The 26883-nt window shown below is 37.7% G+C and overlaps 1 protein-coding gene across 4 annotated transcripts in view; it reads right to left on the bottom strand.

Moving 5' to 3' along the window:
- Window positions 1-26883, bottom strand: part of CAMK4 (calcium/calmodulin dependent protein kinase IV) — a 220865-nt gene that overhangs the window by 64546 nt on the left and 129436 nt on the right. For all 4 annotated transcript variants that reach the window (XM_028102834.2, XM_028102836.2, XM_028102835.2 and 1 more), the window contains 3 exons: window positions 23063-23125; window positions 21274-21356; window positions 7156-7228 (listed from right to left, as the gene is read on the bottom strand). In XM_028102834.2, the coding sequence (XP_027958635.1) occupies window positions 7156-7228; window positions 21274-21356; window positions 23063-23125 (219 nt within the window). The remainder of the gene's footprint in view (window positions 1-7155; window positions 7229-21273; window positions 21357-23062; window positions 23126-26883) is intronic.

Raw genomic sequence — 26883 nt, 5'->3', positions numbered from 1 at the left:
GAGACGTTCTTATCAAACGTCTAAATTGCTCATCTGCATGCTCCCTGCTCTAGATTATTTTTCATTATCTCCACATCTTCACATATGTAACATTCACTAATATTGACCGAGAAGATTCAAGGGGAATTCTGGGGTTAATTGGTTAGCGCATTCATTCGTATAGTCACAAATCAGGTCCCTTCAGATGTTTTTCATCTTTTGACTTGACTTTGCCATATCTTCCTAACTAGCCTCACTGCTTTGAGGCTTCATGCTGCTGTCAGGATGATGATCCTGCAGCAAAAGTCCCTCACATCTCCTCATCTGCAGAACCACATGAACCTCTTTTGAAGGTCAGGTAAGCCCCTCAGGATGGGCTCCCCACTTTTCTCAAGCCCAAGTTCTCGCCAGAGCCAAATATCAGCAGTTCATGCCTTTGTACCTTTAGTCTTTTATGTTCCCTAAAAATGTGTGGGAGAAAAGGAGTGTTTCTGGAATTCTATTTCCTTCATACTGGCTACCTATTAAACAACAATTTTTCTTTTAAAACCCAACTCAGATATAACTTCCTCTGGCAAGGTTTTTCTGACTCAGTTTCTCTCTAGATATATTGAATAACTTTCACATTCTCTAATCTGCAAAATGCATCAATAGATGCATATATGTTATTTTATAGCCCTTGTGCTTACATGTCTATCTGCCCCATAAACTAGTAAGCTTCTTAATATATATTCCTAGAATTGTGATTTTTCCAGAACTCAAGAGAGAGAAAGCCACTTAGACGGAATCTGACAAAATTTTGATATCATTATTATCACTGCTGATAATGATGTACAGAAACGTCTAATGAGAAAGATACTCTCCCTCCCAGGAATTATTTTTAGATTTCCAGCTTCCTAATATTGAGCTATAATTTTCAGGATACAGATTATTTTTGTTCCAAACTTCTTTTCTGATAAAATATCTATGCTCTGACTGAGCTGCTACTCTACTTTATTCTGTGTTATAAATCAAAATATTAGAACATTAATAGAACTGTTTGTTATTTATTTTCTGGTAATTGTGATTTCTCAATTCTTAGTAAGAATGTATAACTACTTTTATTTTTACTGGTAAATTATCATTATAGTGTTTCAGTGCTTTGAGCCTTGCATTAAAATCCATCCCCCAGAGATCAGTGTTCAAATGTGAGTAACAAGAGCCAAATCCCCCCCAGAAAGAAATAGAAATAGCATGGGAACTGACATATTTAAAACAAACCACAAAGAACCCCACATTTTCTGTTCCAGTGCCTCATTACTTAATTGAAGTCTCAGAATCTTTTTACTGACAATAAGTGGACCCAAGCGGGAACTAGATTCACAAAAACGAAGAACATGTATCAGAAGCAAGCTTGCTACTGTTAATAACCTTATACCTCATGATTGATCAGTGTGTGGGTGTGTTTTTGATATTCAGTGAAATTCAGTTTTTAGAAATTTGTGGGACGAGAATCTTTTTACGCCCTTTGTGTTATGTTTCAAAGGATGGAAAATTATACAACTTGTTCTGACCACAGAATTGTTATTAGCATATACTTAAAAGTTTTTTCAAGAAGTTCAGTATCTTATTGCTTCAAGTAACAGGATTTACAATTTAAAGTGGCAAAAATATTGAGAAACTTATTATCCTCATTCTACGAGGTGTCAAGCAAGAGGAGAATTCCAATGGTGTGTACTTTTTTCTTGGCTTTCTTCAACACAGCTATGTTTTTCTTCTTAATTACAAGACAGAAAAAGCAGTTTCCTGCATCGTGTGCAGACCTGACTATGCCAGTGAAAAAGAGAAATGACCTTCCCTCTCTTGGGTCTCCTTTTATTGAGAAGAAGTTTCCCCAGAACCCACAGGCAGACTGCCCATCAGAGCTCACCGATGAGGATCGGGTCATATGCCCTTGCCTAACCTCAAGGGAGGCTGGGAAAAAAAGTTCTGACATCTTCCATCTTTATAAAGGTCCATCAACTCTGCCAACAGAGAATGAGAGATCAGGTGGAAGATGGTTTAAATGTATCAAATAATATAAAGTTGATAATGTATGTATTGCCCATTAAACCTATAAATGTTATCAAGCAGAGTACTTGGTATTAAATATAGACAGTAATTCATTTCAATGCTGCTGTACTTGTTTTGATTTCACTGACTTCTAGACCCATTTAATGCACATTAGTAAAGACTGAACGTTTTAGAAGACTATGAATAGCAACAGGAACTTCGAGAATTTATTTTTGTTTTTAAATAAATTCCTGTACCATTTATTAAGTTATTGGCTCTCAACTGTAAATCACCCTTCTGTAGTCCACTTTGTGAAGCTGAGACTTAGAAGCCACTTTTCCTCCTCCTGCTGGCTTCCTGTTCGGCTCTGCCATTAGAGGGCACTAAGGAGAGAGTGGAAGGCTGGAAGAGGGTGAAGGGACTTGCTCAGTCCCATCTGCTTTCTGTGCCTATCTTTCCGCTTGCTATTCCAACGCACCCTAAAGACACGTTTTCACCCTGCAGTGCAGATCATTCTGGTAGCAGCTGCTGATTGCAGTTTTTCCAAAAATGCTCACAGAACCAACCAGTGTCCCCCTTCGGCAACACCAGCACTAGCTGGCTAGAACACCATCCTCACCAATGAGCTCAAAGGTCTGAGTGCCAGCTTCGGGGGCAATTCCTTTAGGTCACAGACTAGACACCAGCACCAGCCAAGCAGTGCGCCTTCATCACACCTCCTTTTAAATGTCTAAGTTTTAATCCTCTCCCACTCTTTGTTTTGTTCCCCTCAGTCTGAGGGGAGGCTGCTTCTTTGCAGGTACTACCTCCATGGTACCCTTAGTTTAGTATTCCCCTTTTGCCTTTCCAGTTCTTCAGTATCTAGTCATCAATTCTTTACCAACTGACTCTTTAATATGGTAAATCTGTTCTTTTTTAGGCAAAGCTACAGGTTTTAAAAAATGTTTACCAAAAGAAGCCTGTACTATTTAATTTTTTCCTGCGTCTTTATAATCATGTCCACATCCTATTTTACTTCAACGTTGAGATGCCATATTGGTTTCCATAACATTCAAGGGTGGGATGCTTTTGTTTGTAACTCTTCACCCCCATTATCAAAATTCTAACCCAAAATCTATGTGCTAGGGTAGCAGACATATTTAAGTTCTTTAACCATTTCCTTCTATATTATTAAATTCAATATATACTCTGTATGTACAAGTTTCTCCAGGCTCTCAAGTCATGATTTTGAAATTCAGACATACCTAAGTGAGCTGTGGCTAGCAAAAGTTGGAAAGTGGCATCAGGAGTGGAGTGGAGAAAAAAGGGAGATAATGATTTTTCTGGAAACAGGAACAGTAGGATATCCAGGGGGCAAGAAAAGGTCAGGAGGTGGTGGCAATGGTAAGAGATGTCAGAGGTGATGGAATTCCCTGGTTATCTTTTTAAGTAAATGGAAAAGGAGGGCTTCAAGGTTTAGCATTGTGCTTTATGACAGATGAGGACATGATGACCCTTTCAGAATGTCCAGACTGACTTAGACCATCTAGTTTGGGACTACCTGGAATTCATTTCAGGAGGATAGAATACTCAAGAAAGCTTAATGATCTACCCTCAAAGACTAACTGTATGAATTCAAACTCAAAGAGGGAAACATCTTTCAAATTCACTTTAAAAGCTTTCAAAAATTCTACTTAAGCTAAAAAGCAGAAGGAGCAAGATTATAGTCAGACAAATACTGTGAAATATTTGGGGCAAGAATTAGGGTGAAGTGGGGAGGAAGGGAAGGATTGCCAGATTTGTTACCTAAGGGGTATAATTATCCCCACAATGTATTTCCCAAGAACTTTTCAATCTTTAAGTTCTCTGCGTCTGTGCTTTCAAAAGCCAGCCTAGATATAGTCTTCTAAGTGTGTGATCCAGAGGAAATGTGAGATGTATCACTGATTACTTTGAGTTCCCAACTGTCCTATTTTTATAGCTATCTATAGCTATGTAGTTGACAATAAACTATTTCATAAATGTCAGCCACTTCCCACAAGTTTTAAATTGCTTGCTTTCTACCTGTGGAAACACTTAGGGAAATGACTTTAATTTTTTCCCCTCTAAGTTAATCCTTAGTTGTAGCAATCAGAGAAAATTTGATTTTTATAAAACTTCTTGAATGTGGTAATTTACTTTTATTGTTTTGCTCTTATTTATTTCTCTTTTCTCTTTTATTATTTGTTTTAAGTTTTTTTTAAATTCTAGTTTGTTAACATACAGTGTAATATCAGTTGCAGGTGTACAATATAGTGATTCAATACTTCCATACATCACCTGGTGCTCATCACAGCAAGTGAACTCTTCAGCCCCTTCACCTTTTTCCCCAGCCCCCCAACCACCCCCTTCCCCTCTGGTAACCATCAGTTTGTTCTCTAGAGTTAAGAGTCTGTTTCTCCATTTGCCTCTCTCTCCTTTCTTTCCCTTTGCTCAGTAACCTACTTATTAAACTGAAACTTTCTGAGTAGGTAGAACAACAAATTTTTTTGTTTTAAATTGAGGATTACCGGTAGACTAATCAAGCCATCTTTGCAAATCTGGAATAGAGTTGAAGTCTATCTAGTCCCTCTTTTCTATGTGGGGTACCCCTATCTGGGGCATCCCTGTTGGGGGCCCCTTTATTCCTTAATTAGTGTAACTCCAATAGGTAGAAAAGTCTGATGCTCAAAGAATTCATTTCTCATTCACTGAATGAGGACAGAGTTCTCCCAGTCAGCTACCTGAGGTATCACTAAATTGAAGCATGCCCACTGTGATAAGCCAAAAGAATCAAGAGCTGACCTAAATGGATGGAGGTAACCAGAGAAAACATAAAGAAGAAGGTGCATTTTGAATGACGGGAAAATAATTAAATGATAGTAAGGGAGCAGAAAATAATCTCATGAATGGGAACAAGTTATAAAAAAAGCTTTGTTTCATATGAAATAAGAAAAATGATAGGAAGGACGTTTCACTAAATGTATCAGTATCTGGAAAGACAAAACGGAATAATGACTTCCTATTTTGATAAATTTTCAGTTACTTATTTGGTAAATATTGAGCAGTGACTATTGTCAGTTGTTTTTGATTTTAGTACTTAGCTGGGGAGTAGACATCTATGTATAGATTTACAACATCTAATATATCTTTACATGGATGTACTGAGTCTGACGTTGCTTATCCTTTTGCCTCTCGTTTGAACATTGCTAAGACTTCCATTGCCTTATCTTATCTAGTGTTTTCCACAACTCTGTTAGGTTGAATATTATGCCTATTTTCCATGAGGAAACTGAGGCTCAAAAGTGTTTAGTGACTGGGGCCAAGCTCACATATCCAGAAACTGAACCCAGCTCTTTTTGACTCCCAAAGTACTCTGAACTGTTACACCAGCTGCCTGCCTAAAGTGATGATGGGGCACTGTCAGCAAGTTTACTTAACTAGATAATCTATTGCATGTGGTAATGAGGAATGAAGTTTTTAAATGGGTATTTAAGAAAGGCATAAAACTGCCATTATTGAACTCAGAAGTGACAAGATGAAAACAGAGACTGCAAAAAATAATTCTAGACTTTTATCTTGAAGGACAGGAACTGGAAGCAACTAGGAAGTGATTCTGTTTTGTTCGGTTGATTGGTTTTGTTTAATAAAGCACATCATGAGCATTCATAGCATGGTAAGGAGCAGGACTAGGTTCATGGGCAGTAGAAGGAAGACCCAACTGAGTTGGGAAGGTGGATGTGAGGCGAGAAGGTAATGGAAGAGTCAAAAATCATTCCCAAATTGGCAAGCTTAGGAAACCAGGTATGGTAACTATACTGTGTTTGATGAAAACTCTGGAATGGAGTGGTTATTTTGGGTATGTAAGAGGATGGATTTGAAATTCAATATTCATATAATCAGGAGCCACATTGTGAATTTAGAGTAAAATTCCAGGGCAGCCTCTCCAGCTTTTCCCTACCCCCAATTCAAATTTTTTATACCCCACCAGAGCAAAAAGACCAAAACGCTTTTATAGGAAGGAATAATTTGGAAAGACTGGGCTATAAAGCCAATTGAACTTGGTGTTGATAGCTCAGTCATGGATTTGGTTAGACCATAGATTTGCTATCTCTAGCAGTCCTATACAGATTGCAGAGACTGTGTTTTCCTTTTCATCAATGATAGATAAGCTGGTTAGATGTCAGAGTCCCTCCTTTCCTTCCTTCTTCTCTCCCTCCCTCCCTTGCCTCTTCCCTCCTTCCTGGTTTGGTTGGGGGTAAAATTCACAGGACATGTGCTTTTGTCACTGTGGCTAGTTTCTCAAGATACTGAATGATGATTTTAGTTATATAACTGACTCTAAACAATAGAATATATCTTAATTCTGATATATTTTATAGATTTGTCTCTTTAACCTGAACAAACATTTCCCCTCGGGCTTCATCCCGTTTTTGTTCTGACTTTGAATTTGTTCTGACTTCATATTCAATAAATGAGTCACCCAGTGTTCCAGTACATATTAGACAACCATTAAATATATGGGAAGGTTTTCACTAGTGGAGTCTGTTTTATCTAGGCAAATTTTTCCTTATTAATTCAATCCAACAAGCTTCTCAAAATTATATGTTTGTGTAAATATGGGTGCAGTTTCCATCATTAACTTCCAACACTTTATTCTCCTTAAAAACATTAACTTATATTTCTTCCTTAAAAAATAAAACTGTCAGAATTTTTCACTTGAATTCCCTTATTTCTTGTCTTGAAAGAAAAATCAATAACCTCTATGCTCCCAGATCTATATTTCTCACATTCCACCTTCCTTCACTTCCCTGCCAAACAACAAAAACAATAGAGAAACAAACTCAAGAAAAGAAAGAAAGAAAGAGAGAAGAATGACTATAAGCCCCAAAGTCTGATTACATAATGGGAAATTATTTTAACAGACTTATGGCATTATATAGGAGGACTGCATCTTCCAGAGTTTGAGCAATCAAGAGAAAATATAAATGTATTCAACATACTGTCTACAAAGTATTTCTTACTGTTTTGCTGTAACATTTTGCTGTAAATGTTTTGACTGGTCACAGACATACACTTGTTATGGAATGATTCTGTACAAGTAAAAGGGTACCAAGAGTTATGCTATTGCTGTCAATTCATACTTACAGCAACTGCCTCCAGGATTTGTTTAACAGCATCTGCAGCATCTCGTTCACTATAATATCCCTTCTCCACAATCCTAAAAAAAACAAACAAACCAGGAAATTCTTCTCAGACACATGTGTTCAGGGGAGTGGATGTTTTTAAAAGAAGTTAACGGAATTAATGTTAAGGAAGATGCATCTAAACAATTGCAACCTGCTGGCACAACACCGGGCGGGGGGGGGGGGGGGCGCGGAAATAGTTCCATAAACTGATACTCTAGCAATCTTGGGTTTCTTTAGGAAAATGAAACACATTTATTTTGCCTAGGCTTGAACTGTCCATTCTATTTGAGGACAAAAAAACTCTTCTTAAACTCTGTACTGAGAATCGTGTTAAATATATACCAAGTAGACAACATACCATGAACCATCCCATGTAATTGTTACACGGCTTCAATGATTATTAACTCATGGCCAGTGTTGTTTTAGCTATCCAATCAATTATTTCCCATCCTTTTTATTTTAAACCAAATATCAGGCATCACATAATTCCATTCATAAATAAGGAGTTGTCTCTAAAAATATAAAGGACTTTTTAAAACTCATAACTAAAATGCCATTATCATACCTATAAATTACAATTCCTTAATATTTTCAAATACACAGTGTTTCAAATTTCCAATTGTCTTGGACATGTTGACATTTGTTTGAATCCGCATCCAAATAAGGTCCATACAATTTGACTAGTACTTGTGTCTCTTAATATCCTTTTACCTGGAGCTCCTTGCTCCTCCCCCCCGCCCCGCCCCTCTCCTCTCTCTCCATCTGGCTTTCTATTCCAAATAAATGACCTGTTCTTTTTGCATGGATGTGGACAAGGAAACTTTCTTTTCCTTTAAGGAATCTTTCTTTTAACTTAAGTTTTTTCCATTTTAATTTCAGGAATGTTTTCCTGAGTTAGAATGCTTTGTATTTGTTTTCTTCTATCGCTTTGGTTTTCTTTTTTGGGGTGTGCAATTATACACATCATGAGGGTTTTTTACTTTTGACTTATATTGTTCTTTCTTCTATGATTTTCTTAATTTTAGTATTAAGTAATACTAACTTTAATATTGTGTAGATCATGTTATACTTTCATTTGTTTTGTGGGCGTATCCTCCTGACATGCTGATTTTCTGTGCTTTTATAATCATTTTTATTGCAATTAATGGAGACACCTGTCTGTTGCTTATTTTTAAGCAAAGTTGGTTTTCTTAATCATTTTGATAACGTGATAGGTAAGGCTATCTTTTCTAGTTTCATGGCCCTTGACTGATTGTTTTCATGAAGCATTCAAAATTATGACCTCATACTTGCTGAGATCTCATCTCTTCTATCTGGAACTTCATTCCCTTTCCTCCACACATCTCTGCTCTGGTTACTGGAGTCTCTTCTCAGCAGTTTCTCCTAATGTACAAAGGGGGCTTCGGATATTAGTTTCAGGAGTTCATAGGGCCTAGACTGCATTAGTCTCTTCAGACCTTACTGTGGGTGCAGCCCCTGTGCTTCTCAGAAATTTGGATGGCAAAGAGCCCTCACAATTTCACCTGTTCTTGTATTGGCCCACTCTTCTCAATGATTTGGAGGCTTTGGAGATTTGAGTGTTCTCCTATTCTTAGGTTCATCAATGTCCTCTTGCTTCCTCTAATATAGATGCTAATACCATGAGGCTCTTGCATTTGTCATTAGTTTGTCCTCATTCACTTGTTTTCTAGGCTTCATGGGGAAGCCTTTTCACCGGTTTTGTTATATTGTCTGTGAGTTTTTTGTTTTTCTGTCCTATATAGGGATATTTGGGAAGACTGGAAAACCACACTGTTGCTGTTTCTTTCTTCCCAAAATTTCAACAGAAAACACATTTTTGATAGCACTAAAGATTACCAACTTGCATAAGATGTTTTCAGCTGACAAAAGGTTTATGGTGAAGACATGTTTGAAAAAGGTCAATTCAAAACATGTAAGAGACAAAACTTCAACATTTTTTATAGTCTTGCACTGAAATTTTTTAGAGTGTTAATATCTTATATAGCATATTTATTTTTCAGAAAGTATCTTCCTTTCTCTTTTTTTTAATGTTGTGGTAAGAAGTTCTAAGTTCTTGAAGTAGCTGGTATTAAAAGCTGGAATTAAAAATCTATAAAATCTTCCCAAAATAGGGGATGGATGATGAGGAAAAGCAGAAAAAAACATATATAAAATAAATAATATATAAGAAGATACTTAATGACCATAATTATCAAGATTCAAAAAAATTATGTTGACGCAAAAATTGCAATTATTTTTTCCATTCAATTATTCAGAACATTGTCAAGAAACACAAACTCATCTTTTCAAAATATGAAAGATGGAATATCCTTCCTCACCTTTTTATTTATTGGATACCTGTTACGAACCACATTTCAAATAAAATGTGAAAGTAGGTTACAATATTCAGGGAATCATTATTAATTAGTTCTTGAAAATCAATTTTCATACAGTATTTCCTTTCAAGACTACAAATTCTTCCAATTCATGATTAAGTTATGTAGACTACTTACTAAACATTTAATTGAAATAAATTACTTGTACTATACTTTCTGAACGTTTTAAAATTAAGCATGAGAGAAGAGGAAAAGAAGGCCTACTGTGTCAGGGAAAGTTGAGAACTTTGGCTACCATTACATCATCCTCTGCATTTTGTTCTAAAAGTGGATTTTGTGGTACGTCCATCAACCAACTCAAATGTAATTAGTGTCTCCTCTCTGTGTGGCACCTGTACTCTGAGCAGCTTTGCTTTCTCCAGTCCTGTTAAAGGAGGGGAGTTGTTACAAAGAATGTGGAAATAGTTAACTTTCTTTCCACCTCCCATTCTCCCCAGAAGAGGATAAAATCAGTTACTTCCTGGCCTGCAAAAAACAGTGTGGATTTTCCCCATGGCCACTCACCAAGGCTAGAGCTTTATCATCTCTGCTTTGTGGTACCCCTCTAGGGGGTGCTCCTCATGGCTTAGTCTATGTAAGCACTACTCCTTGGGGTTGTACAGAGCCAACTTGCACAAACATGTGCAGTCTCCCTGATGAGAAATCCCCCTTGTCTATTAAATATAGGAGTTCTTATGAACATCCCTATCTCTTAAAGGGGCAATGCTTCACACACTAGAAATTCCTCCCTATATTTTGATTTATTATGACTTCTCAAGCTTTGGCCTAAATATGATGTTTATGCATTTTCATTTGGGTATAATTTAGAGTTAAGTGCTTGTGTTCAGAACGTGACCTTGTATGTGAATGTCTGGGGCTGGCTGGAGAAAGGGGTGAATTTGCGGGGGGACCTGTTCTCAGGTGGGATAGAGGGAAGAGTAGTAGGTATGAGAATAATTAATGGAAATCTCACTAGTTTTCCACAATATAAGTTAAATTAGTGAAATATTTCATCTAGCTAATAAAAAGGATGCATTCTAACAGATATGTCCATTCATTCATCTATTCAATAAATAGTATGGAATGACTGTTATGTGCTGGGCATTTAGAAGTGAACCAGACATGGCCTCTGCACTCATGGGGTTTCTCTTGGTATAAGCAGACAGACAACAATTGACACACTGTGCTAAATGCTGTGGCAGAGGTAGTAAAAAATGACCTGAGAGCTCATAGAGAGGGCCAGTGAACTATTCTGGAGGCCGTGGAAGGTGGTAAAAGGGTTCCAGAGGTAGCTATATCTCAGCTCAGAGCTCAAGGAAGTATAGAAGTTTTCTAGTTGCAGAAAGCGTGGGGGCTGGGAGTGGGACTGGTGTGGAGGAGCAGGGACTGGAGACAAGGGAGATTGTTCTAAGAAAAAGGACGAATACTATAGTGAGAATTAGAGAGTACGGTGGGTGTAGTGATAGTCAGTCATTATTTCTGTCTAACGTGAGCCCGGTATTTGCTGAATCTGTAAAGGGTAAGATTTGGGTGGTGCCTGGGTGGCTCAGTTGGTTAAGTGTCTGCCTTCAGCTCAGGTCATGATCCCAGAGTCCTGGGATCGAGTTCTGCATCGGGCTCCCTACTCGGCGGGGAGCCTGCCTGTACTCTCTCTTTCACTCTGACAAATAAATAAAATCTTTAAAAAAAGTTTAAAAGTAATAAGATTTGGGTCCTGCCCCAGATGAGACCAACAAAAATTATTAACAAAAACATCACCATAGATGTAATACATGTTATACTAAGGTTTATACAGCCAAAAGATTTATAAATTCTGTTGTCAGAAATGTCTCTAGAGTAGATATGTGGAACAAGAGCACAGAATGCAGGTGCCCTCCCCACCCCATCCCCATGAGTTCTGTTTGCCACAGCTTGGCCCTACAATTGGAACTTAATTGTGCCTCTTCCACGCTCCTTCTGCTGAAAGGAATTTTGTTCCCAGTTGATTCGTTCATCAGAGTGTTACAGAGTTAGGTTTCTGGAACTCAAACGTTCAACTTTAAGTATTTTATCAGTTGAGCTACGACCCAGGCCATTTATGGTTGACTAGGATGATTAGTAACAGTGAACTTCTCAAGTTGCAAATGCAGTTTATAATCTACAGCTAAGATTGCAAGTGAAGACATTAGTGATCAAGCAAAGGAAAATGAAGTCTTGCAATCTTTTTCATTTAGGCATGACTACAGTAGATGTGTTTGGTCAATGCCTTCTGCAGGTTATTGTGGGAAAATTCTTAGCCTTCTCACTAAATTGTTGTTTCCATCAGCCATAGGACCTAGCTCCAGGCCTTGCTCATAGTAGAGAGTGAATAAATATTCGTAGAATCAATACTAACTGCCAAGTGAATGGGTGCCAGAGAAATTTCAGACTGTGGACATGTGAGCAGCTCCTCTGCCTGTGTTCCTTCTCATGGGGGAACAGAGCACAGGACTGGGAAGGGATGCTCACTACAAGAACACTGGCTATCGATCCAGAGGGAAAGGCAGCCATACAGATGCTTCCCAAAGCAAAATGCAACAAGTAGAAAGGTTATTGCTGGTCTCGGGAATATATTCAGAGTTAGTACCTAGATAATATTGTAATAACACGATCTTTTTAGAAACTTATTTTGAATAAACTCAAAGTGATTCAAATTCAGCAAAATACAGCATTTGTTTCATGAGGCAACACATAACAATTTCTACATAAAATTTAGCTGGAATTGAAAAAAAAAGTTGCCATGTACATATAGCCAAGGATTTATAGCTTGATATACTATATACTAATGCCTTCAATTTTTAGGAACAATGAAATATTGAATCATTGTAAGGGTTTTAGAGCTGTAGAAATAGGATAATTTTGTGTGATAGTTTTGGTTTTTATATTTAAACATACTTATTGCCCTATTTCTCCTCAGATTTAGCAAACTAATTTCCTTTTCATGCTCTATAAAATAATAAGAAAACAGTTAAGATGTTACCAGCATCTTAAGATTGTTTGCAAAGGCCCAGGGCCATGAAGTTTGCTGCTATGCGGCACAATTTCTCATCGTTCCCCTGTGAACTAGGCTAGAAGACTCGGGGCTAAAAACAAAATCTCTCCTAGGGTTTTTTAATCACAACAGGACCCAAAAAGCTACCCTGAGCTCTCGTTTGCACAGGTCCCTCAGTCACTGATGGGCCTAGCCGACATCTGCAGATCGGGGAAGGAAAAACAGTACGACAGGGAAGTGTTCCAGGCTGTGATTCTCTGACTTCCACCAGCCTTCTTCGGCCTAGATGGTGCCTTTTGCTGCCACTGTTGGCTGTGTGGGTGTGCATGCTCCTCTTCTGCACAGTTGGAACTGTTTTCCTTCTCATCGTCTTAAAATTTCAGGGTGAAGAAGCACAGGCAATGCCTATTTCTCTCCACGGATCTGCTTGAAAATATGACTTTTGTGCATTTGTTGCCATCACCTTAATTGCTGCAAATTGGATTGAGCACATCTCCAGCCTGGCAGTTAGTACCGGTGAGGAAGCTGAAGCGCTCTAATCTGATCATATCCTGAGGCCCTCAGACTTCCTGGCACGTACATTAGGAGCCCTACTGCTCCCCCTCCCCCCACCAATGACAGCTTTTTCTCAAATGGAGGTGCTATTAGATGACTGTAGGTTTTTGGGAGGAAGACACTGGTCTGACGACAATGTGTACTGAAGGATCAAATGACATAGGGTAAAAGCCCCAGAGAGGAGCCTCAGGAACCAAATATTAAGGGCTGCCAGTACATCACTCCACTGCTATGTATATTAAAGTGAATTCTGCTGCACCTTGTGTAAATCTATCAGTCCTACATAAGCGTCATTCACTGCCTTTTCACGTTTTATTGACGGCATCTTAGTCTATATTGATGCTCTTTCTGAGAGGTCTCCAGAAGAGGGTTAAATTCATATGCTTAAAAAATAGTTTCAAAGATACTAGAGACACCTATTAAATTTGAAAGCTAGGGAGACAGTGAGGGAGTTGTGCATGCTGGTCAAGGAGATGACGATGCAGGAGAAAGGGGAGGTCGAATCAAACTGTAGACCTGGGAATGGGCCTAAGGGAGTGCTGGCCCAATTCTCTTATACTGTAAATGAAAAGCCTGACTCAAAGATGTAATATAAATTGTCCAAGAGCACAGTGTTATATTCAGTCATTCATTTGATAAATATCTAGCAGCTGCTTGCTTTCTGTCTAGAACAGCTTCTAAAATGGAGACTAAGGTACTCATTTCTAATCCCACCCAAGTGCTCTGCTTTTGGATATCCCTTTACCCTTCCCTCTACCCTTTACCTGCTAACTTTTGATTTCTCACTTAAAATTCAGCTCAAAGATTCTATTCCTCCCTGAAGCCATTTCTGTCTTAGAAGACCCTCTGATTTTGTGCCCAAAGGACTGTGTTTATATCCCAATTATGGTATGTATCATCCCCACATGAAGACTTACACCAAATCTGTGGCCAACCTCTAGCAAATACAAAGTATCTTAGGATATGTCTTTTGTGTACTGATTCTTGTTTTTATTTCCTCTTTAGTTCCTTGTCCTCATTTATTTATTTTTTATCTTGTGATATTGTGGTTGCCTCTATAAACCCTAACACATTTTTGGGAGATGATGGTAGTATTGAAAAATAGTATTTGGGTCCATATCCCATTTTTACTTTCCCTCTTCTAGACTAGGAGCCTGTTGAAGATGAAGACACTGTGCTCTGGTTAGCATAGTGGTGAGAAGGGAATAAAGGTGGGTGGTGAAGCCAGAACACTACGATGAGGCCACACTAAGTTGTTTTGTTTGCCATGCTTAAAAGAACTGACTTTTAGGGAGTAGACTTTTGGGCTGACCTGATCAAATCAGTGCTTTAAACATAGAGGGATGGAAGATAGTGAAATGAATGCCAGTTAGAAGTCTGTGGCAATGGGAAAGAGAATGTGAAGGCTCCCAAGGGCACAAGCAGTGGGAAAGGGGAGAGAGAATGGATCTGAAGACTGCTCAGAGAGTTATGGGGAGGGGGCTGGGCAGAGTGAGAGGAAGAGGGAGAATTCAATGCTGACCAGCTCAGATGTTAAGTCAATTCAGAGGTAGGAGGAGAAAGCAAGATTGAGAGTGGAGGGAAGAATGCTGAGTTCATTTGAGGACATACTGATCTAGAGGCGCCTATGGGATGTGCAGGTGAATATGTCTAGCAGATTGTTGAAAATACAGTTTTCATCTCTGCTGAGACAGCAGTCAACAATGTGGTTGAAACCACATGAGGGTGTCCAATTTGCCTACAGAGAATGTAGGAAGAACTTTAGGAAAGGTGGACATTTAAAGGATGGAAAGAAGAAGAGGAACTCAGGAGAGAGATTAAGAAGGAGAAAACTAGGGGCGCCTGGATGGCTCAGTAGGTTAGGCATCTGCCTTCGGCTCGGGTCATGATCCCAGGGTCCTGGGATGGAGCCCACATAGGGCTCCCTGCTCAGTGGGGAGGGTGCTTCTCCGTCTGCCTCACCCCGCTTGCGCTCATGCTCTCTCTTTCTCCAATAAATAAATGAAATCTTTTTAAAAAAAGGAGAAAACTGAAAAGGTAGAATAAAACCCAAGGGAAAAAGAGATAACATCAATGGCTACATGAAAGATATGGCGAGGTTTAGCCAACAGTGTAAAATAGCACAGACCAGACTCTCCAAAAACATACAACCTCCAGCCTCAGTAGACCCTTAGTGTTCCTCAAAAATCCTTATTCTTGCCGTAGTCTGTTCTCACATTCCCACTTAGAAACTTCACCACTTCTTCCCTCAAGTGCCCTAGTCCATTGTCTCCCAGCCATTGTTAGGAGATAAATTTCTCTTCTACAACAATACTGTTAAAATCAAGCATAAGAAGTCTGAACTACTTAAATCTCTTACACTCTCCTCTCATCCAACACACTCCCATTCCCAGCCCTAAGCAACCACAGCTTTGTTTTCTGTAGCTATAGATTTGACCCTTCTGGAAATTCCATATAAATGGAGACATACAATATGTAGTCTTTCCTATTTGTTGGTTTTTACTTAGCATAATGTTTTTGAGGTTCATCCATATTGAAGGAACATCCCTTTTCATGGGTGAATGGAACTGTACATTTTGTTTCTTCATTTGCCAGTTTATGGACAGTTATTTTCTCTCCTGGAACACAGCCACTCTATGTGCAGGCATCCACCCAAGCCTGCTGTGCTGCCCCTGTAGAATTTGCAGGGTGAAGGGAAATGACACAAACTTGCTGATGCCCACGATGCTTGCCGTGCTGTGAGTAGTCAAGTCCTTCCTCTCTGACCCAGGAGTCTCATAAATTTTTCCAACACCCATGAAAGTGTAGCAGGCTAACTTAACTAGTTTGTTAGTAGAACAGAATTATATCCCAGCCCCAACAGTAAGTCCTCTCACTTTGTTCTTTTTTTACAACGTTGTTGTGACTACTCTAGGTCCTTTGAGCCTTCTATCTCTTGATTCTTTCTGCTTCTGAAGAAGAGAGAAACTTTTTCTATTTTAAACAAATCCTTTTATCTGACTCCAAATCTTATTCCCTCTGTGTTCCCTGGGATATTGTTCCAAATATAAGTCCCGCTCACACAGATTTTCTACCTCTCCAGCTTGTGGGCTCCTTCCTACCAGCAAATTAATGTGTTCCCAGTGCGCCAGCTTAAAATACTTAATAAGCCTCCAATTATCCTGTGTCTCCTACTACTACCTCACCTTGATCCTTCCCTTTATAGCCCAGAATCTAGAAAGACTATAAATCTAGTCCAAATCAAAGTGTATGTTTTCTTCACATATAGTCAGATAAACTGCATAAAGAGAAGATGTATTTAAAATTTCAATGGCTGAAAAACAATTATATACACATTAATATTTAAGTTAAGCCAACACCCAAGTAAGACAAAATGTTACATTACTACTTTGAAGTTTTATTTTTAAGTATTAAGAGTGTTTGCAGCGTTTGCTTCCATAGCAGCAGCATGACATGGTAGAATACACATATGCTTTGGAGTCTGACACACTTGAGTCCAGTCTCATTTAATTATTGCTATAGACCCAATATAAACTGAGTGACGTAACAGTAGTGAATGGACCTCTCTGGTCCTGGTTATTTGGTCTATAAAATGTATATATCAAGGCCTACTTTGTACATGTGTTGCTGTCAGGATTAAATGAGATCATGGTTAGTAAAATGCCCGCCACTGCCAGGACCCCAACAGGCACTCAAAAATGGCCCTCATTATTGTGACTAATTATCCTTTTTTAGACAACCAGATTTTATAGATCTTCACTTTAAACAAGTACATCAATGACCAATTTTTGACACAAGTCTTTATAAATTAAGATGTATTCTAAGTTTGGTTAATCTCAATGCCAACCGTGGCACAACTCTTTGGAGACTGGGCAAGATAAAACCCTAAGTTCTGTTTCTGGAATTTTTTCTAATGACGATGTCCTGAAAATTCCATTTCCACCAATGGTGAGAGCCCTGAAATGCTGAAGTAGAGATGACTATAAGGACTGATATACTAGGACTCTGTCAGGTGATTAATAGGCTAAATGCATAGTCTCCAAACATCACCACTACTTCTCTTGCTTATTGACCACATGTAGTTTTTAAAAAGAATATTTTCAGTTTGAAAAACTGAAAAAAAAAAGTTTGTAGTCAAGCCTGACTTTATGACTTAATTTCTTCAGCTTATTCTCTTGAAAAAAAAATAGAACAATACCTTAAAACACTTGAAGAGTGATTGAACGGGGGTAAATATATAGCTTTGCATAGGACCAACAAATACATCATGGATTCTCCATAAATAAAATAAACAACAGTTTACTCTCTTGGAAATAATTTGAAAGGGACTAACTGGATTTAATAAGAAAGACAGTGAGGCCACATGAGGAAGCAGAGCTAGACCAGAAGATAGTCTGGCTGCCTGATTTGGGAAGATCATTTACCTTTCCTCATTCTCACTGCCATATCTGTAAAGTGGGGATAATGCTTTTTCATCCTCCTTACTCCAAAGGGTTGATATAAAAGAGGAAAACATACTAGTGTCTGGGAAAGGACTTTTAAAACTAAATATATTGTTTTTTTTTTCCCCAGCAACAGTGGGGTACACAAGCCTCCAGGAAACAACAATGAAAACAAACTGAATACCATGTTTCTTAAAAATATATTTGAAAAAAAATATATATATATTTGAAGACAACAGAGAGTTACCAAGGAAGTGAAGGCTTCAGGAGCCAAGATCTAGGAGAGAAGAAAAACCCAGCAAAGCAAACCTAACATCGGATGCCTCTGCTTTCCCTTTAAAGGCATTTACTGATGCATTTACTGACTTGACATCAGTAGCTAACAGGCTGAGAAGATGAACAAAGCTTCTGGCCATCTCACAGGATGGAGGGAACAGAAGTTGGCATTTAGGGTCTATCAAGAAAGGGGGCCCTGGAACAATCTCCTGACTTAAATTGGAACCCTTAAAGAGCAAAAAACCCTATGAGTAAGAGTTAACAAGAAATAGATCTGCCTTCAGGAAGTCTAGCTTTGAGTCAACCCAAAATCTGATTGGAATAAAGTGATCTGCTCCTTACCTTTACTGCCTGCAAAAGAAAATCTGCTTTTTTTGGAAGGTTACAACATTTAAAGCCTCATACTCCAAAATCTTTTATACATAATGTTTGGCATTTGAACAAGCATAATCAGGCAAGCAAAAACCCAAGGAGAAAACAGAAAAAAGACAATTTAAAAATCCTTAATATATTTTGATACTCCACAATATATTCTGATACTGGAGTCAGACAAAAATCAGGAGAAAAAAATACCTCTTCAAAAATTTAATCAGATGAGTGTAAGGATACTGCTAAATTAGCTGCTTTCAAATATAATCATTTTCTGAAAAAAAAAAATTGAAAACTTACCCTTACAGCAAACAACCTCACATTGTGTCCACTTAAAAAATGCAGTGAATTTCTAAGAATTAGGATGAGATTGAGAAGAATGAAACAGAAAACCTCTAGAGCTTTCTTTTTCCTATGATTATCATAACTTTGTAAAGGGCTTTTGGGGAGATTTTCTTGGACACAAAAAATCAATGACTTTATTCCAAAAATTTTAATCAACTGTCCTATGCAATTTACATGAAACAGCAGATTCCACTTGGATTTTTACTACGCTTAATTTTTTAAAAGCATCATGGAGTAGATTTTTTGCTAATAAAATACAACCATTTTGGGGCGCCTGGGTGGCTCAGTTGGTTAAGCGACTGCCTTCAGCTCAGGTCATGATCCTGGAGTCCCGGGATCGAGTCCCGCATCCGGCTCCCTGCTCAGCGGGGAGTCTACTTCTCCCTCTGGTGCTCTCTCACTCTCTCTCTCAAATAAATACATAAATAAAATCTTTAAAAAAAATCTTTAAAAAATAAATAAAATACAACCATTTTGACTATAATAGACTAACATAATTATTTCTTCATCAATTGCTCCATTAATTCATTCATTAGAAACTATTAACATCATTACTAGAACAGGAATGAATTTTGATCATCACAATCAAATGGATTTGGTTTTGACCTAAGTACAGGAAAAAGAGACCATATTATGATTTTTAATTCTCAAGAAAGAAAGCAATACATGGATAATAATGCAGGATATATTTTAGGCTTGATACTATTTTAAACATAACTATAGAATTAAGTAACCTAATGCATAAACCAAGTTCATCTCAGATATGGCAACAGATATGTGGACAACAACATCTGAGGCGGGAAAGGTCTACGATCTAAGACTGCTAAGAGTTTCTAAGTGATTGAGTGCTTTACTGGCTATCTGCCATTCTTTAGAGGTCTTCCATTAAATCTGAATATTTCATCCATTTATCTCGGTAAATGAAATTTATCAACAATATTTAGTTTTTCATTTTTATCTAGAGCTGAATTAACTCTATCCCATCACATCAACCAGACTGCAAGATGAGAGAACCAGAATCTTTTCATGAAAAAGAGGTTGGAGAGGGACCAAAAGAGACTTGCTTCCAAAATAATTCAAACAAATGGAGGGAAGTAGGTAAATAGTAAGTGCTAATGGTAGATGATGGCTTTAGTGTGACATTCCTGTCCTGCAGTTATTTACAATTGAAGAACATGGTATTTCTCTTGGATAGACCATAATTAGCAGAGAAATATGTTAGTTCTCCTTAGAGAGACCTCGTGGCTCCAAAGGCAGTAGGATCTAACTAAATTGACTCTGTTAATGTGCCTAAAGAAGAAATATGTCTATGAAAGAGTTAGCTATAGAGGTGTGGAAAAAGAAGCCATTTCTGGCCAATTTTAGTAACATTCAAGTAAATTAGACCAGAAGAGTCTTCACTAAGCACAAGGGAACATGATGATCTTAGAACAAGATTATTTTTCTGGTGGATCAGTGTCTCAGCTTCCTTAGCAGCAGAGAATCACTTCAAATTTGTTCTGAGTTTCAGAGAGGTAAGCAAATCACTCTAGGTTAAGTATTTGCCCTTTAAGTCAGGATCTAGAACCATGAATCCAAACAACTATCAGCCAACTGCCACAAGAAGTATATGTCTTCAGGCTAATGATATTCACTTCCCAAAGTTGATTCATTTACTTGTAAAGTATGGATAGAGTTAAAATGTTATAATTTTTAAAGTCTTATAATTCACATAACTTGTTCTAAGAAAATTTCAATGTATATATGAGCAAAATCATGTATCTGTTGAAGATACATATGTAGCTCCAATCAAACTGGACCATTTTACTCCTTGCAATCTGAAGATCCAAATCTGCACTGGGGAACGTTAAAAACAGACAGAACCTTTGAAAACCAACATGAATACCTTTTGAAGTTCTTGAAGCAGGCAGCAAACTGAACCAGGTAGAGTTGGGATGGGGAGGAAGGGTAGGAGTGCTCCTTTCCTGACAAATTCTAACCCTATCCCCTGCAGATCTCTTTCTCCTTGGAGTCCATCCATTATATTGTTTGCTCATTCGTTCAGCAAACATTTATTGAGAATTGACTGCGCTACAGGTACTCAGGCTTTATCAGCAGTTCCCTCAATCTTTCCCTTGTCTTCTCTCTGCACCCTACTTCCCTCTTAACCCATTCTTAATCAATAAGAACTCTGTAGCAGTGAACAGCTTCTAACCATTTCTAATATGTACCTACTTAGTCACTTTGTCTTCTTCCAATTCCATTCTTTTTTGATTACCCCAATAAGCACAGCAAAGGGTTGTGCTTAAAACTTAAAGGCTGTGTCTCTTTTACATATTGTTTGCCTATATTATGCTCGATCAGATTTTCAGGCATACTCATCAAATATTTTCTCATGAAATAGTCTCATAAATGCTACCATTTAGTTTAAATTTAGAATGACTTTAGAAATCTGTTTTTATTGGGAAAGTAAATATTTGCAAAAGTAAACTGATATTACAGTGTTTCATTTTTTACTCACTAAGCAAGGCAAATTTTCACCTACCCACATCATAGCAAATAACACTCTCTCTCCATTCTGTACTCCTCTTATGATTTATTTTAGTAGAATTTATCAAGTGGCATGATGTGTCATTATGAAAATCATCAGGAGAAATTTCCCTTTGATACTTTTTGGTGCCTGGAAGCAAAACCTCTCTCTGGTTAGATTTCTAGGGCCAACTCACCTGTCAAACAGTTCTCCTCCCGTGACCAGTTCTAGGACCAGACTGATTTCTGTAGGGGTTTCAAATATCTCTTTAAGTTTTATCTGGGGAAAGATATTAAAAATAAATCATAAATTCCTTATTTTCAACTTTCTAGGAAAAAGCCAACGCTATGACTAAAATAACACTCTGTAATAGTAATACATTGGATCATTGTCAATAAAGGTACCACAATCTGGTAACAAGAAGTCATCTGTCACTCTCTGGTTGTTTTTATCAGTTTCCTCATTTCCTTAAAGGTCCTTTTGAGTTTTTATATTTTTTCTTTTGACAGTTGAAAGATACCTGCCTTAGAAACACTTCCTAAATTTTGCCAGAACATCACAATTTCTGAATTGCTCCAGAATTAAAAAACAAAAGCAGGCAAACAAAACTTCTTGAACCATTTGAAAGCATCATGGTTCCTAGTGATGCAAATGCCTCCTTCTCCTGAAAGCGAACTTGGAATTGGGATCTGAGGCAGAACGGGTCTAGGTTAAAGTCCGTCATGTCAATTTCATGTTGTGATTAATAAAAACATTTTCTTCTTCTTCTTCAAAAAAGTCTATCTGTACAGAAAGGATATCTCTCAACAGCGAAAAAGTTGCTGGTGGATAAAGGGATCCTCAGAAGAGTAGTGATGGCATTGATTTGATTGACTATGGGTTTACATCACATTCAGATAGTCCATCCAATTTTGGATATTTTCCTCAATATATCGGAGAATCTAGTGACCAGGGCTGATCTACATTTTGCTGTAGCTGTAAGTTCTGGAAAAGCCTCTCCTCTTCTCTTCATACTCTGTTGGCAAGGCCCTTCCAGTTCTCTCTCTAGAGTATAGATTTGAAGACTTGTGAAGACTGTGGAGCAGCCATTTAGGACCATGAAGGAAAAGCATGAGGGTGGAAGATGTCTAGGTCCTGAATGGCATCACTGAGGAGCTGAACCAATGATAGCAACTGTCTGCCTTCTGATTACAACATAAAGAAAATATTTGTATAGACTACCATATTCAAGTTTTCTGTTATTTATAGCTGCCTGCATTGCTAACCCATATGTTAAGTTTTAAGCACTTCGCTTGGAGCCTAACTAAGCACTGCAGGTTAGTCATCCTCCTGGACACCACAACTTTCTCAAAGAAATGAGTAAAATATTTTCTTTAAGTAGTTGGCTCAATTCAAGTTATGGCCTGGAAAATGATTTTGTTCTTTTCACTTCATTGGCTCAAGAAAGCTTTTGCCAGACCTTTCCCTCAGCGTCTTTGTCTGGACATAGCCTAGAGCAGAGATTCTGAGGGCATTTTATTTTCCCCATTCAAGTACATCATTTATTTGAATCTTCACATTGTTTCTGAAGTAGATACTCTCTCAAAGGAGACTGAAATGACTTTGGAAAGCAATGCATTTTCTTCACAGGCTTTTTCAGCTATGGCATATTAATAAGATAGGCACACAAAAGGGAAAAGCCCGTGTTTTATTAGTGAAACAAAACTCTTCAATTTTTAGTTATCCTTTTATGCATGAAAACAAAGGTGGTATATATTATTGAAACTTGTTCCATTTTGAAACTCGTTCGAGTGGTATTATTTTTAAGATTTATTCAGCTAAAGAAATGAAAAATGTGATCACATGAGGACAGGAGGTAGACCACGGTGGCTACCTATTGGTGGTGGAAGTATCCCCTTCTCATTATCAGCACCGGCAGCAAAGAACAAAAATCCCAGTCTACAACTTTGAAGATTATTTGAAATAGTAGATTAAAAACCACTTACAATGTTTGGATGTGAGAGGCGAAGAAGAACTCCTATCTCAGTTCTTACAATTTTTTTGTCCACCTAGAAGGCAAAATGAAAGAGAGAAACTGAAAGAAACTCCCACCTTAGAAATGCCTTAACTGTAGCAGAGAATCAGAAACGGCAATAATCACCTGGGTGAATCAGGTAATTGGCAGAGAGGCTCATTCTTAAGCTTTTTTGGGTCTCTTTCCTACCACACCACCCCTTTTCAGTTGTATGTCTTTCTTCTCTGCTCAACATAAAGTAGAACTAGTTACAAATGTGGATCACAACTTGCCAAACCTCTTGCATGGCCCTATTTCAAAAATCACTGCTCTCACCACTAAGGCACAAGTTCATCTCAACCTGTCTCCTCCTCTTCTTTTCTGTTACGAATTCCTGTCCCAAACCCACTGGAGTTGTCAATCACTTCACCTGCCTTTCTCACACAGAGGTGGGCACATAACCCAGCCGAATCAATCAGAATCCTCTTCCCGGGCCACGGTGATTGCATCAGGGATATCCGCCAGACCCAAGTCGTCCCAGTCAGGGCCCTCCCCAGAACTTTTGCTCACATAATCAAGAAAGAGGTATTCTCTTTTTCTTGAAATTGTGAGAGCAAAAGAGGACAGAGTCTGCCACTACCAGTGACCATTTTTAATACTCTACTTGTATCAAATGAAAGATCTTTGAAAAAGAGAGGCATTGCTAGAACAGGCAGATGACACTGACAGAGCTCTTCCAAAGAGTTCTTGCCTCACGCTCTAATTCAGTTTCTGCAGATGCTTATGAAGAAAATGTGGACACAGATTATCTTTATTTTTTTAATTATTATTTTTATTATATTTCCTGCTTTACTGAGGTATAATTGGTACCCCCCCAAAACACACATAATTAATGTATATAATTTGGTGAGTTTGGGCATACGTATATGCTTGTATTATCATCATCACAAGGTAAATCAACATAACATTTAAAAGTTTCTTGTGTCCTTTTGTGTTGCGGGTGTGTGTGTGTGTGTGCGTGTGTGCGTGTTTGTGGTAAGAACACTTCAAATGACATCTACCCTCTTAACAAATATTTAAACACACAAGACTTTATTGTTAACTATAGGCATTATGTTGTACAACAGATCTCTGGCACTTACTCACACTGTATAACTGTAACTTTATACCCCTTGAACAACTCCCCATCTTCCCTCACTCATCCACTGGTAACCATGATTTTATTGTTTACTTCTATGAGTTGGACTATTTTAGATGTCTCATATAAGAGGAATCATGCAGTGGATACAAATTGTTTTTATTACAATCTTCTCTTCAGGTTAATAAGGATTTCCGCACTATTACAAAATAAATCTATTTTTCATTATTGCATAATGTTTTAAAAATTTTTAAGAAAAAAAAAAGAACCTAAGCATTTCTTATTTAGGACTGTTAGCATTCAAAACGAATGTAACATTGTATGTCACCTATACTTCAATAATAACATTTTTTTAAATAGTAAAAAAGACTGTTAGTATTCAAATTTATTTTTCTCACTACACTTTTAGAGTTTATGCAATATAAAGTTTCTCTCTTGTTTTCATATATTTCTAATCAATATAAAATAAGTCAGTGGGATCCTTTAATTTTTTCATATGATCTATTTATATTAAACAAAAGCTTTTCTAATACAAATACACATTTTTTAATTTTTTATTGTTATGTTAATCACCATATATTACATCATTAGTTTTTAATGACAAATACACATTTTAAGTAAATTTATTTTTTACCATGTTATGTCCCATATATTACATATTGGGATGACTTTTTAAAATTTTTTATTATGTTTTAGTTCCTTGAGAGTTAATTTATCTGAACTCTGGAAATACTCGGAACACACCAGATTATCTGGACAGGCAATCTTCTAATATAGTTATTTGTTTTGAATTCAGAATGAATTTCTCTTTAAAAACAATTTTGAAAAGGAAAATTATTTTTCCAGTGTACCCCAGATCAGTGGTTCTCAGAGTGTTAGGGGAGAAGCCTTTAGCGTCCCTGAGATTCTTTCAGGTCATGTGTGAGGCTATCCCCTTTTTCAGTTGCATATTTGAATGAGGCTAGATTTTTATCTATACTTGAAATAAAACAACAAATTGAATGCAGAAGCAGATGAGAATCAAACTGTCTTCTCTTTTTTCTTTCAAGCTGTCTTCTATTAAGCCAGACAGTAAAGAGATTTTTTAAATAATGCTACTCCCTCTCTAGGTATTTTTTAATTTTAGAAAATCTAGTTACTTTTCACAAAAATACTATTTATGTTAAAATGTAATGGGTTTATTATTATTATGTTTTTAATTAATAAGTACTTTTAAAAATTCTGTTCTAATCTCTAATATAGTAAATGTGTATAACTATTTGGAATTCTTAATAATTTGAAGAGTATAAAGGGCTCCTAAAGCCCAAAAGCTTGGGAACTACTACTCCAGAATATTTAATATCATACAATTTAAAATAAAAAGCAGACAGAAAAGAACAAAAATTTAGTAATAATTAAATGAAAGAAAAAATGTGAACACAGTCTCCTCTCTCTTCCCTTGAATGAATGCTGGAGTCCCAGTTGAATGAGGTGCAGGTCATGACTTCAGAGGAGGCTGACAAGGGAGAAGCAGGTAAGAATCTTAGAAGAGGGATCTTAGAGAAAAATGGGGCATGAAAAACCAAAGAGAATAAGCGGACTGACAGAGCTTGGACTACAAGTCAGAGTGATGCCAACCAAAGAAACCAAGAGCAGGTAGAGTTGAAAGGGAGAAGCTGACAAAAGAGAAATGGACAGATAAACGACAAGACAAGACTGAGGTCAGAAAGTCTTTCCCAGAGAGATAAACCGAGGGCCATTTGCTATCTTTTTGAAACAAGGTCTCAGAGTTCCTAGGTGGTCCTGCTTTGGGGAGTGGTTCCTCCACAGGTATCACTTCTTGAAGATCACACAGGTGTGCCTCTTCACTGTCATATCATCTCACATCTTTCCGATATTCCTCTTGTTCCAGAAATTAGTGTCTCATTCCCACTCTGACCTCCCCCTCCAAGTTCCTGGGAAGGCCAGGAGAGAGACTGAGTCCTGATCTTGCCACTCAGCATCAGTCATGTTTTTCTAGAAAATAACTGTCAAGCCCACCACAAAAGTCATTGGGCAGCTATCTGAATAGTCAATACTGCGACCTGAAATTAGCTTCCAAGTGCTACTATAATTAGCATCTTCAGAAGCACCAACAGATGGTTTTAACAAATAAATATTACAAAATTGAAACCCATAAAATTACCTTCACTATTTATAAAATACCTTGAAGGATGGTAGTTTTTATTACTAACAATTCACAATTATAAAATATATAATGTATATTACTAAAATTCTAAGTTAAGGGATGTATTTTAGCCCAGGTCCCCCAGCAAACAAATGTGAGGCAAGTATCAACATGCTGGTGTTTTCTTTGAAATGTGCAGTTAGAGCAGGGACACAGGGAAGTCTGACAAGGTAAGAGGTGACACAATGCAGTAAGCACACTGGCTACTGTGTCATAATGAGTTGTAAAGAAATAGCAGGTCATATGGGCAGTTGCATCCACCTGGCACAGAGTACTTGTCCAGAGGAGCTGAACCAGGCCATCGTGCCTTGAAGAAGTTCATAGGAAAGAGGGAGAATTCACCTGCCTTGGAACCTACTCCTCCTGTTGCCCACAGGTGAAATCTGGCCCTACGGTGGTAACTTTTCCAGACTTTAGGTTGCCTATCCAGTCTCTTCAGCAGTCGTGATGCCATACTCTTTCTCATGTG

Source organism: Eumetopias jubatus, unplaced genomic scaffold, assembly GCF_037043125.1.
Source record: "Eumetopias jubatus isolate StellerSeaLion01/CBP00866 unplaced genomic scaffold, mEumJub1_p1.0 scaffold_5, whole genome shotgun sequence".
NCBI lineage: Eukaryota > Metazoa > Chordata > Mammalia > Carnivora > Otariidae > Eumetopias > Eumetopias jubatus.
Note: the sequence above shows the minus strand (reverse complement) of the source record. Positions and strands in the feature narration are given on the sequence as shown.